General features: G+C 38.0%; 1 protein-coding gene across 1 annotated transcript in view; it reads right to left on the bottom strand.

Moving 5' to 3' along the window:
• Positions 1 to 12,951, bottom strand: part of LYST (lysosomal trafficking regulator) — a 160,661-nt gene that overhangs the window by 83,579 nt on the left and 64,131 nt on the right. The window contains exons 22-28 of the mRNA XM_036828433.1: positions 11,027 to 11,158; positions 7,648 to 8,275; positions 6,747 to 6,924; positions 4,790 to 4,959; positions 3,286 to 3,516; positions 1,468 to 1,634; positions 444 to 596 (exon numbers count right to left, since the gene is read on the bottom strand). Of these exons, the coding sequence (XP_036684328.1) occupies positions 444 to 596; positions 1,468 to 1,634; positions 3,286 to 3,516; positions 4,790 to 4,959; positions 6,747 to 6,924; positions 7,648 to 8,275; positions 11,027 to 11,158 (1,659 nt within the window). The remainder of the gene's footprint in view (positions 1 to 443; positions 597 to 1,467; positions 1,635 to 3,285; positions 3,517 to 4,789; positions 4,960 to 6,746; positions 6,925 to 7,647; positions 8,276 to 11,026; positions 11,159 to 12,951) is intronic.

The following is a 12,951-nucleotide window of genomic DNA, read 5'->3' as shown; positions in this document are numbered from 1 at the left end:
TGTAATACTCTTCCTCTGGCTCCTGCTAACTCCTTTCTCATCCCTTATATTGAAATCCCACTTCCTCAGAGACTTTCCTAACTCTGGATGTAAATCAGGCTGCCCTGTTATGGTCTCTATTCCTACCTTCTACATTTCTCTACTACTTTATGGTAGAAGGGAAGAATCTGCGTCTTTTTTTTTTTCATCACTGTATCGTCAACATTTAACACAGTGCTTGGCACATGGCAGGTGCTCAAGAGATAACTGAATGAGAAGAGCACTGAAAAGAAAGCAGTAGGAAAGTAGCAGTTTTCCTCCTCTGGGAGGAAAACCTTCTTAAACTTTATAGTTTAGCTTTGGAAACAAAGAAATGTTTTAAAATGTGAATGCCATCAGAATACATACAGGAGAGTCAAGCTACCTTCCATTTATAATTATTAAAATATTATTTCAGCACTCACCAGCAATGCTCTTTCGCTTTTGAAATATTGCATGATGGGGAGCAGACGGCGACTGAGATGAATCTGTAAGGCTTTCAGAGTCATGATTTGCTGTGGTCCTTATAAATTCCATAGCAGCCTGGAGAACTCTATACTGTAGTGCAACAGCCATATCTAAAAACAGAAGATGCTAGAATGTTTTCAAGCTATGTGGTTGTTAATTTTTTTTTAATTGAATTGATTCTTACATTCATGCAATATCAAAACTGCCAATAATGTTTTATTAGAGATAAATTTAAAATGTTTGATCAACGTGGGTTCTCAATGGTAGTAAACATTTCTTAACTGTCTTTAAAAGCAATTTTAAAGCAAATTTCCAAATGATTACTATAAAAAAATTCAATAGGAAAATACTAGCTCACAAATTTATTTTATTTTATATAATTGTTTTAAAGAACAGCCTTTTTAATATATAAGGCAAAAGTTTAACCAGAAATTCTCACATTTTTCTGCCCCATATTCACTATAATATTTGCCACTAAAGAAAACTAATGTTTTCTGTTACTATTCAGCATAAGCCTTTTCATTCTACTTGGTAAGAAAAATCAGCAGTTTTTTTTGTTTTTTAAAAAATATTTATTTATTTATTTATTTATTTGGTTGCACCAGGTCTTAGTTGCGGCATGCGAACTCTTAGTTGAGGCATGCATGTGGGATCTATTCCGCGACCAGGGATTGAACCCAGGCCCCCTGCATTGGGAGCGTGGAGTCTTAACCACTGCACCACCAGGGAAGTCCCAGCAGCTTCTTTTAGTGATGTGTTGGCAGCTACTAATTACGTCAGGGCATCACTTTTAAATTTTTGCCACTTAAAAAGGCTTCTTTTTAAAGCCAGTAAACAAAGTTAAGGATGAACCTTTAGTAAAACAGTTTCTCTCCTCTATCCCACTCTCTCTACAGAAGCCAGAGAAAGAGATTAGGTTCTACTAACATTTTTGGCTATTATACAACTGCCCCCCACAAATCCATGAAAATTAAATCTTACTTTGGGTCCTCTTGCTTTTGCTATTTTGAAGATATCCAAGCAGTACAATAAGATCTTCAATAACTCTAAAATATTGTGAGCCTGAGGAACTGCAAGCATGAATTGTAACTGCTATGAAAAGTTGCTGCAGATCACAAGCAAGCAATCTGTATTCATTCAAAGGAACGCTAAAGAAAAAGAACAAATAATTTAAGGCAAAAAGAACTGGTTTAAATTCCTGTTCTGCCAGTATTCATTCATTCATTCATTCATGCATTCATTCGATATTTATCCATGCTTACTCTATGGCAGGTTACATAAACTACATGCTAGGAACAGAAATAAGAAGACACGCTTTGACTCCTGTGAAAGTTCAGCTTGCAAAGGACCAGACAAGTGAACAGATAAATATAACCAGTAAGTGGTGGTAAATGTAACAACAGAGACTAACACAAGATACTGTGGGAAGGCACTGGCAGGTTCCCAACACACTAAAGGTGAAGATTCTGTGGGTATCAAGAGGGATGTTCTGAGAAGGCTTCACAGAGATGGTGAATTTGAATACATTAATTGACCTCTCTGAATCTCACTTACACAAAGTATGTTTATTTTAAGGATTAAAAGAGATACAGATTTGAATATATGTATTAATCACTTACAACTACCTAATAAATATGAATTAGTATCTTCTATCCCTCAATTTTTAACCTTGATAATCTACCTCAGTGTGTGATATTAAGCCTCTCCACTTACTTTTTCAAAATCGAGCAAGAGTTAGAAATGGTAAATTTGGGCGGGGGCGCAATCAATAGAGTAGCATATAGGGACATTCCGTAAGTACAGTTTCTTTAAAACAACAACAGCAACAAACTGCTCTTAGCAGGAGCCTGCTGGTACTCTTCCCAAGTTCCACCAATTTCATGCACTGTATTATAATCAAGACTAAATGTTTTGAGGAATACAATACTTTGTATTTCTCATATGCCCAGCACACAGATCCTAAATAAAACAGGTGCCCAATAAAAACCGAACTGAGCTGACTACAACGAGTCCTCTCTAGCACCCAGAGAGCCTCCTGGGCCTCGAGAATCACCGAGGATATGCTCTGCCTTCTCTGCAAAAATATATTTAATATTTAATGTTTTAACGTGCAGTAAGATGATGCTTCTGGAGATTTGTATCTTAATATTATGCTAATAAAAATGTTATACTGTACATCATAAATGCAGACACCGAAGGCACAAAATCCAAATAAAAATATAATTGCCTAACATTTTTTAAAGCTGTTAATCAACTTGGTGGGCAGCCACTTGCCAATGTACTTTTCACTACTAGAAATTCATTTACGGTAGTAGACAGTGGTACAGCATGCTAAAAGTGGGAGAGCATGGTGACTGTAAAGCACAGGCTTCTGAAGTGAGAAGATTCAGCCTCAAGTTCTCTGTTTACTAGCTGTGTGATCTGCAACAAGTTACTACATCTCTCTAATCCTCAATTTCCTATTCCTGATGGGGATAATAGTTTTTATAAGACTATAGTGGAAGCTTGGTAAATATATTTGAGGACAGTTAAATTTATTCACATTGTCTTCAGGTTCTAAATACCTAAAAGTATTTCATATAAATACCTTATTTTTTTTAAACCAAACTTTATTGAAAATGATGGAAAAATATGCCCTCCAAATTTAATTTAATTTAATTTAATTTAATCAGTTTTGGAGGAAAGAAATTCTTTGAAAGTATATGAAATATCAGATGCTTTAATGTAACCTGCTAGTAAAGTTTTTCCCTTTCCAAAGTTTTTATCAGATGTAGTTTTAAATAATGATTTAAAACTTACTTCTTTTCTAATCCATTCAGAGCTGCTACTGTATTACATAACACGTAGAGTAGACCATTATCCAACAACATATCTGCTACCTTAGAACAAGAATTTAATACTTGGAGAAGAAGTAAGAGAGCGTTATGCAAGAGCACGTTGTCGTATAAGGAGGTCTCTATTAGTCCCAGAATAGGAATGACAGACCACTTCTGAAAAAGTCCCATGTTTTTCACATCTTCCAGATCAAATCTATAATAAATAATACAGTTAAGAGCACATCAGAAGCAATTAACCATGAAATAAGGAAAAATGATTGCAATATGGGCCATTTTGTTGACTTGATTTTGAAGCTATAAAGCATAAATTAGGGAAGCAAGGATTCTTAACCTTTTTTTAGATCATAAATCCCTCCAATAAAAAGATAAAAGGTGTTGCTAGAAGTCTGTTCCAAGGCAAATACACAAATATTCAAGGGAAACATTTATACAATTTCATGGTTTTAATTGACTCACTTTAATTTGTCCATGAACCACTAAGTTGTCCAAAGATCCCCTGCTCTAGGGATCTATATAACAAGTGTGCAGGGAAAAAAAAATGACAATTATTTTAAACAGTATTTCAGGGAACTAGTAAAAAGAGGTCTAGTGAAAGGAATGGATCTCGAGTTCTTGTTCCAATACTCTTTGTCTCTGGGATGGAGGGAAATTATTTACATGTTTTATACCTCATTTTCTTTATCTGTCAAATATGTGTGGTGATATTTGCTCTACTTTCTTCTCAAGACTGTTGTGAGAATCAAATGAGATGATGTAGAATTGCTTTGAAAGAGCCAAAAGCTGTATGCGAACGGAAAGTACTATTGTCATTGCTGCAACTAATAAGTAAATTCTTCAAGGTCTGAATTGGTCTACTTACAAATAAGTAGGAGACACTTAATAATAATACAAAGACACACATTTCTCTCTACTTTATCATACACAGAAATCACAGCTTAACTTTTCTGCCAAACTTTTGGCTTGGGAGAAAAATATTCTTTAATTTTTGTACTTATTTGCTAATCCTTCAGCATTATACCAGGGACAAAGCTCCGTAATCAGTGTGCTGGAATTCCAGGTGGGGCATTTATTCTTCACCCAGATAACCTGGCTCTCTGAGGCAGTGAGGAGCTTGTCTATGGAGCCCTCCTTTAATCTGCTGCTGGGACCACAGAAGCCACCATCTTCTCAGTTAACCTCAGGTTAACACTGTAAAACCAATCTTAACTATCACTTTCTTTCATCTGATGCAGTATTTCTTTCTTTCTTTCTTTCTTACTAGTTCCTAGCTAATGAATGACATAAAAAGGAAGAAATTATATTGGAAAGAATATAATATGGAAAATAATAAATTGATTCACCTGGAAAATGACTTTTAGCAGATTTTTTCTAAGAGTGACCAAGTAATTTTGTTAAGAGTCAGTTTGACAAATTTTACATTTAAGACAAAAGATCCCCAATTCTGGTGGAGGGAAGAACCCACTTACTCTTCATCAAGGCCAGCATGTCGGCCAAAGAACATTTCAATGAAGCATTCTAACAATTCCTGGGTTCCCCGATGAAGATACAACTGGTTGGCTAGCAAGGAAAAGCCACGATTCTTCAGAAATTTATCTTTTTGTTCCTTAGATGCTCTATTAAAATATGCATCTAATAGCTAAGGAAAAAAATTAAGTTAGACAATATATTAAAATTTTATATAATGTATACAAGTCAGACAGTGTATTATATTTGTAGTTGTAAGTTATTGTTTAATTTCATCTGTAGAGAACAGAGAAAGCTCAAAAAAATGCCACCTCCATAGCAAAACAAAAATGAACTTTGTCTCTGATTATTATGGAATGCTAATGATGACCCTGTCTTGGAGATCTTAATATTTTTGTGATGGGAAACTAGCTTTTTAGCTGAGCATGGACACCTAGCAGATTGGCAGCCTTAGCTGAGTATAAGTAGAATATTTGTGCCTAATTCTAATTCTGAAAAAAGAAAAATGAGTCAACACTGTATGATGCTTTCTCTGAAAAAAAAAAAAATATATATATATATATCGCAGACCTCTATTTTTCTAGACTTCTTAACATTTTATTTATCTTGAGCATAGGCCTAAACTTCCATCCTTTCCCAGCATCTCAAATGCAACATGTGTACAATCTAAGTAATTATTTTTCCTTCCAAACTCACTTCTTCCATGGTTCTGATCTTAGAGCACAGTAGCACCATCCTATGAGACTTCAAGGCTAATCTCACTTTTGGCTCTTCTTGTCCTGATTTCCTACATGTAATTATGAAGGTCTCTCACCTCCATTCCCGTGAATGTCTCTCAAATCTGTCTGTCCTTTGACTTTCCACTTCCCCAGATCAGGGACTCATCATCTCTCCCCTGGACCACTGTGATATCCTGCGAACACAATGCTTCCACCTCTCTCTCCCCTGCAATCACTCCCTCACAGTGGTGACAGACTATTCTTCCCAAAACACACACCTCTTTACCGCCCTACTTAAAAAGTTTTCTAAGTTTACAGCATAATACAAAATACACCTTTTGCATGAATCCTTCCCTGGTTCCTGCATCAGAATTATTTGCTTTTCCTGTGCTCCCGTTCTTCTTTATTAATACTACCAGTGAAGCACTGATCACACAAGTCCTTACATTTTACTTAGTTGGGTATATGTCTCTCTTCCCCACTGGCCTATAAACTCCTAAATACAGAGGATTATTCCCCTTTATATCCCACATAGCAGCTAGCCCAGTGTTTTAACACATAAAATGGAAGCTAAGTAAATAGTGGGTTGCAACTGATTTAACAATATCCCACATCAAACTAAGAAAATGAGAATCTTTAAAGACCATTTCAATATTGGGTTGTCTCCTAATGGGAACCATTCATATCAAATATTTATTCTTTCAACCATGTACTTAGGACCTTTTATATATTAGACACAAGATGCCTACCCTCACAGGACTTATATTTCAGTATGGGAGGTTAAAAAAAAATGAATACACAAACAAATTAAAAAGATAATTACAAGACACACCTAGGATGCTATTATAGAACAAGTGAGGAACAGGGCTAGACAGAAACTGGTTTGAAAGGTGAACAGGGAAGGCCTCTTTGAGAAGGTGACATCTGAGCTGAAACCTGAAGTAAGTGTCTAAGATTTAACGATACTACACTGCAGGAGAGACTTCCAATGACCTGTGTGTTCCTTGTAAGTAGTAGACTTTAAAAAACATACTGATATGAATCAACATATGGAGGAGGGCTTAAAGCTGGATGACAAGACATAGAAAAATAGGGGTAAGAAGTAACAAACTGCATCAGCTCATTATGCCTCAGAATAAAAGAAAGCTTCAGGTCTATTTGAATATGTACATTCAAATTTTAAATTACGCATATGTTTATCGTTCCAAATGAAGACAACGTATTTCGCATTTGCCCTTACTTTAATAACTCCTTGTTGCACAGCAGGTGATGGGTGGTTAACGAGGACCAACAGCGTATCTGCTTGAATGAGCCTGTCCATCACGTCTTCCAGCATAACATCAGGCAGGATGAGAAGAACTCCGCTTAAGAGTTCATACAACCCACAGCATACAGGTACCAAACAGTCTTCAGTTACACTAAAACAGAGACCCAGAAAGTCTTACCAAAACAAGATCAGGGAGGAAAGTAGTGCCTCATGATTACCTTAAGAGCTGTGATGAGTAGTAATAATTTTCACAGATGAAACAAAAGTGCATAAGGTTTAAAAAATGTTTCCTGATTTAACTGTGATTAACAAATTTGCCATCACTTTTTATCACCGGTATTTTTTAGGTATATCGTCTATTAAACACTAGTCTATTCTACATCTGTGATTTCCATTAGCCACTTGTGCTATTTAAACTATTTAAAATTAAATTAAAAATCCAGTTGCTCAGCTGCACTGGCCACATTTCAAGTGCGTTATGTGTCTCCTGCAGTGGACAGCACAGGTGAACGTTTCCATCATCGTGCGGAAAGTTTCACTGACGGTGCTAATTGAGAAGCTTTTGGGAACGATAATAAATCGTATAATTTCCCTAAACTGAAGAGTTTTTCTCTAATAACCATATGGAATTAAATAAACCGTAAGATAATTTTTTCTTCAGGAACAATTTATGGTTTATCCTTTGGTTAAATATGGAATTCAATATCACCTAGTATTAAAATAAGGAGAAAGGTACCTTTGTTTGTTATTAATATATATGTTATAAGAGATCCCATAATAAAGACTTTTCTACAAGTACAGAAATTCTTCAAAGAACAGTCAAAAAAAAAAAAAAAAGCGGGGAGGGGTTTGGCATACAAAAACATGTGAGTACCTGTGAGCACTTCTAGTTCGGTTGTGGTTTGGCTCATAACGGAGAGAAAAGGCAAAGTTTTCCCAGTCTTCGGTGTTCCTGTCAACAAGACTTGGCCACCGGCCAACAGCTGCAGAGCCATTCTGTGAGGGAAAAGCTAGACCAAGGCTTGCAATAGTGCTGTGGCTTTGCTGGAACGAGGCCAGTCCCTTCAGGTAATCAGGTCGGCGTGGGCAGAACTCATCCCCAAGACTGTCATCGTCTGATCTGGGTTCTGTTCCCACCTCTTTCTGATCTACTTTGACCACTGGAAGTCCCGATGTTCCTTTTGGGACACCACTGACAGAGGCATGGGCTGAAAGGACAGCTTCCATTTCACAAACCGTTTTTGCAGACTCACAGCTACTGACAAAAGCATCTTCTTTGCCTTTCTTCAGCGTCTCGGAACTCCCCTGAGGGCTCCATTTCTCTGGTTGGGAAGCAACATCATTACCTACAACGCTTTGTAACTTGTCAATACTACAACCCAAACTTCCAGTCAATTTTCGTGGTTGTATTTGAGGTGAAGAAGTAGGAAATGCTGGTAGGCTTCTAGAACGCAGCATGCTGGCAGTCATCTGCGGTGGAACAGTACTGGAGGAATTGTTTCCTGGTGAGAGTAGACACAAAAACAGTATTGAAAAATCTTATGAGCGGGCCCACTTCTTTTCTGCACTATCGGTCCCAACCAGAGCAATAACCCATTTATCTAGCGATATTAAAGAACCCATACAGGCTAATGATCACAGTAACTAATGCTTAAAAATTCTTAAGGTTAAAACTATTTTTCTTTTAACTACTTTTTATTAAAATTTTCCCAAAATACATATCTTTACCTGTCTCCTTAACAAAATACAATATTGCCTGAGTGATTCAAAGTTATTAGGATTAATGGTGCTATTGAAGTGAAATTAAGTGAATTAAGTGAAACTCAATGTACCTCAGGCTAGCAGTCATTAGGATGCAGTTTGATACAGTGGAAAGAGTGTGGGCTTTGCAACGAGATATAACAGGATTCAAGCGATAGTTCAGCTAGTTAGGTGGCTTAGGTAAATCATTTAATTAGATGAGTGTTCATTTCTGCAATGTAAAATGAGGGTTCAGAACATCTACTTTGCAAGGCTGCTTTAAGGATTAAGTGAGATCATATCCATGATGCACCTAGCATAGTGCCTGCCATATAATAGGTGCTCAATAAATGTTAGTGATAGTTGTACTTGGTGTTGTTATGACTAGGCTAAATGTCCCTAGACTGTTCTCTCACTCCTCCCTTTCTGTAGTCACTTTTTGCTGCTATTACTGAGAAGAAACAGTTTTTTCTCTTCTTGCTATAGCTCTCGAATTTTCTGCTTCTTATATTCTATGTAGGAGGAGACCAGAAAAATCACTCTCATCCTTAGCGCATGGGATATAAGTGAATGCTACTCAAGGTATGGCCTGTGGGCCAGGAGCATGGGATCAGCACCTCTGTGTGACTGTTCGAAATGCACATTCTCAGGCTCCACCCCGGATCTACTGAATCAGAACGTGTGAGGCAGGGGCCCAGGGATCTATGTTTTAACCAGCTCTCCAGGTGATTTTTCAGCAAGCTTAAACTTGAGAAGCACTGATATAAAGTAAACAAGCACTGAATGAACTGCTCAGAGCTCAGGCTTTGTGGCAATAAAACAGCTCCATAGCTCAGAAGTTTTTCCTAGTTATTTCTGGGTTTTGGCTGGAGGAATAAGGTTGCCAAAAGAGACTGTTCAAACGACCTGGAAAAAATGGTGGCATGATTGTACTAGAAAATGTTTCAGAGTGATGCACAATGATTTAAAAAATGACACTTCCTATGAAATTCCAAATAAACTCATTAAAACACAGCCTTAAAATATTATCATAGGGGGCTTCCCTGGTGGCGCAGTGGTTGAGAATCTGCCTGCCAATGCAGGGGACACGGGTTCGAGCCCTGGTCTGGGAAGATCCCACATGCCGCGGAGCAACTGGGCCCGTGAGCCACAATTACTGAGCCTGCGCGTCTGGAGCCTGTGCTCTGCAACGAGAGGCCACGATAGTGAGAGGCACGCGCACCGCGATGAAGAGTGGCCCCCGCTTGCCACAACTAGAGAAAGCCCTCGCACAGAAACGAAGACCCAACACAGCCATAAATAAATAAATTTTAAAAAATATATTATAATAAAAGGCCATAAAATGTGCTAGAGAGTAACTGAAACACTTCGGGAGAGAAGGAAAACTGGAGGTTAATACCCAGATACTGTGTCCTATCTATCCATGTCTCTATCTTACCGGCCTATTTAATGGTTTGTATTGGAGCTGGAGACAAGAGTAGGTGGGACTAACAGTCTGGGAGAAAGAATGTCTCAGTCTGGGAGAGGATGGCAGTCAGGAAAGGAAAAGACATACAGTCAGTTCACAACCAGGAGACATGTACCTAATTTTTCTCTATAAAAATAGAGATGAGGTTGTCTGTTAAGAACAAGCTAGGAAGAGAGAAAAGTACTGTTAGCTTAAAGACTTGAATATACTTGCTACGGAGATAGAAGAGGCAACTGATTCTGAATATACAGAAAAATTATAGGGCAGCATTAAAAGGCCAACTATGCCACAGACCCTTTTAATGGCAGGAATTCTAAGCAGCGTGAGGATGGTTAGATTGAGGAAAGGTTTGACTTTTTCAGGTCAAGCGTGCTAAAAGGCCAAGAGGACAAGGAAAATGAAGAAATAAAATTATTGGCTGCTGGGATCTAGGCTAGAAGGGGAAAACAGGCAGAGGGAACTTGGGAGGATGACAAAGAAACCAGAAGGATAGGAAGTTGTCAAAAAGAGTGGGAGACTGGAGTTTTAGGGGTGGGAAGCGTTCTTTGATGGTGTCTAAGACAGATGCAAGCAGACTGGTAGATAAAGTAGAGGGGACGGTCCCCAGGGTCAAGGCTGGAGTATGGATGGCCACTCACATGGCAAGTGAAGTTGTCTAGAATGAGCTCAGGTGGAAAGGAGACAGTAAGCCAAACAAAGCTTTTGAAGAAAATGGGAAAATAAATCAGAAGCTTAATGAAAGACAAATGCCTATGATAGAAGGGGAGAGAGAATTCCAGAGCAAGATAGCAGGAGCCTCATCCACTCCCTAAGTCCTCCTGAGAGTCACTTGTTATCCTGAGTGTGAGTTACTGATATCAGAAAGTAGTGAAATGGATTCCTTAAACATATTCTATTATTTTTAAGTTCAGCCTTCCATTTATTTATTCTGAATATCAGGTTGTATTATGCTGCTAAAACATGTACAATTTACTTATCTATTAAATATTCAGAACTAAATACAGAAGGGTTATACTTTCATCATTGTCTTTGTTTGTCTGTTTACCTTCAGGTGGTGAAGCAGTGAAATCAGATGGGCTTATTACCATAAATCCAGGGCTAGTAACAGACTTTCCTCCACTGCTAGAATGCCTCAGGTACATGATTGACTGTACTTTCTCCTGAAAGATCTTGCCATCTAGGATCAAAAAAAGTTTTCAGACAATTTTAAAGAAGGATCAAACAAAACTATAACTTTAAAAGCAAATCGTTAAATACAAATGTTTACAAAAAGATGTTCAAAGCAAAAAGAAAAAACAGCATCCTTTATAATAATGCACATTTGATACGTGAGGACACTCTACAACTTCTTACTCTAGATTCTTTTGTTGACTATTACTAGCCACATTAACTTCTATTTTCTTTGAATTCTAACTGTATTTATAGTTATTCCTATAGTTTAGCAGCTAACTGTTCACTTTTTATATGCTAATATGATCTCTCCAAGGAGACTGTTCATCAATTCATTCCTTGATGGAAAGGCTGTGTCTCCTCTATTTTCACACAGCCCCAATATGACTCCAAAGTTGATACCTCCAGTTTAATCTTCCTTTTTGAGCTTCATACTTCTAAATTCAACTGCTTGATTTTTTAAATGCACCACAAATGCAACAAATCTAAATGTGAGTCATCCTTCTACCCTAAATTCACTCCTGTGTTGCTCTCTGGTTCCTTTGGTAGAAGTACCCATTTCCCATGCAGGATCCAGGAGCCACCCTTGACCACAACCTTTCCTTTACCCATGTCAAGTCAGTCTCCAGGTTCCACTGACTTTATTTCTGTTTCTGGAACTCTTCTCATCCTTAGCATAGCGCTATAAGGCAGGCTCTTATCCCCCTCACCTGGATTATTACCTCAGACTTCTAAATGGTATCCGTGATGGACCTCTGGTCACCCTCAAATCCTCATAGCTACCAGCCTTCTCTCTATCAAATGTCAATCTCTGCTTAAAACCTTCCAGTGGCCTTCTGCTGCCTCCTTACCGCTACAAGAATCTCCATGACCTGTCTCCACACCCTTCTACCAGCCTTTTTGCTTGTATTATACTTCAGCAAAACCAAGCTGTTCGCTTTGCCTGAAAGGCCCCTCCCTTCCACTCCTACTCAGCCTTTAGACTCAGAGCAGGCGTCACCACCTCCAGGAAATATCCCCTCGCCATGCTCTATGCTACCCAAAATGAAATATTGACATCGCTGTGCTTTCCACATGGTATACTTACCTGTTTATGTCTCTCTCCCCTCTACTAGACTGTAAACTCCTTAAGGGAGGCGACCACATTTTACCCATCGTTGCAACAGCCCTGTGCTACCAGAATCTTGGCATTGCTTTATTCACTAAATGTTAGCTGAACCTAACACAAAGTCATGCTGTATAATTTCACTTGGATTTTTACTGCGGCGGAATCATTTTATTCACTTATTATATTGCTTAAAATGGCTGTTGCACAACCAGCTTCCCTCTCTAAATTTACTATCTAGCTTTCTCACAGGTATACTCTTGCTTGCTTTCTTACCACATCACCTTTTCCTAGTTCTTTTAAAACTCTGATTCTTCCATCTTTCTTTTACACTGAGATTACTCTTTCTTGTTCCACCCTCTGAATAGTATTATCACCAACAGTTCCATCCTTAGCTTCCTTTTTCCTTCTCTCTCTCTCCACACTTTTCTTCAGTGGTCTCATCTGTTCCCAGAGCTTCAACTCACTTCTATGCAGGTGGTTTCTCTATACTGAATTTTACTGTAATAATTTACTTACATTGTATTCCTTGGCTCAAAACAAACACAACAAAACAAAATCCTTCAATTACCCCCAACTAGAATACAAGTTCAAATTCTCTGACCTTACATTCAAGGACTCGTTTAATATGAGCTTGGGTGGGGTAGAATAAATGATGGTCCCAAACTATATTTATGGTATTATTTCTCACTACT

This window comes from Balaenoptera musculus, chromosome 16 (genome assembly GCF_009873245.2).
Source record: "Balaenoptera musculus isolate JJ_BM4_2016_0621 chromosome 16, mBalMus1.pri.v3, whole genome shotgun sequence".
NCBI classification, from domain to species: domain Eukaryota; kingdom Metazoa; phylum Chordata; class Mammalia; order Artiodactyla; family Balaenopteridae; genus Balaenoptera; species Balaenoptera musculus.
The sequence above is the reverse complement of the archived record's forward strand: the minus strand, read 5'-3'. Positions and strand labels throughout refer to the sequence as shown.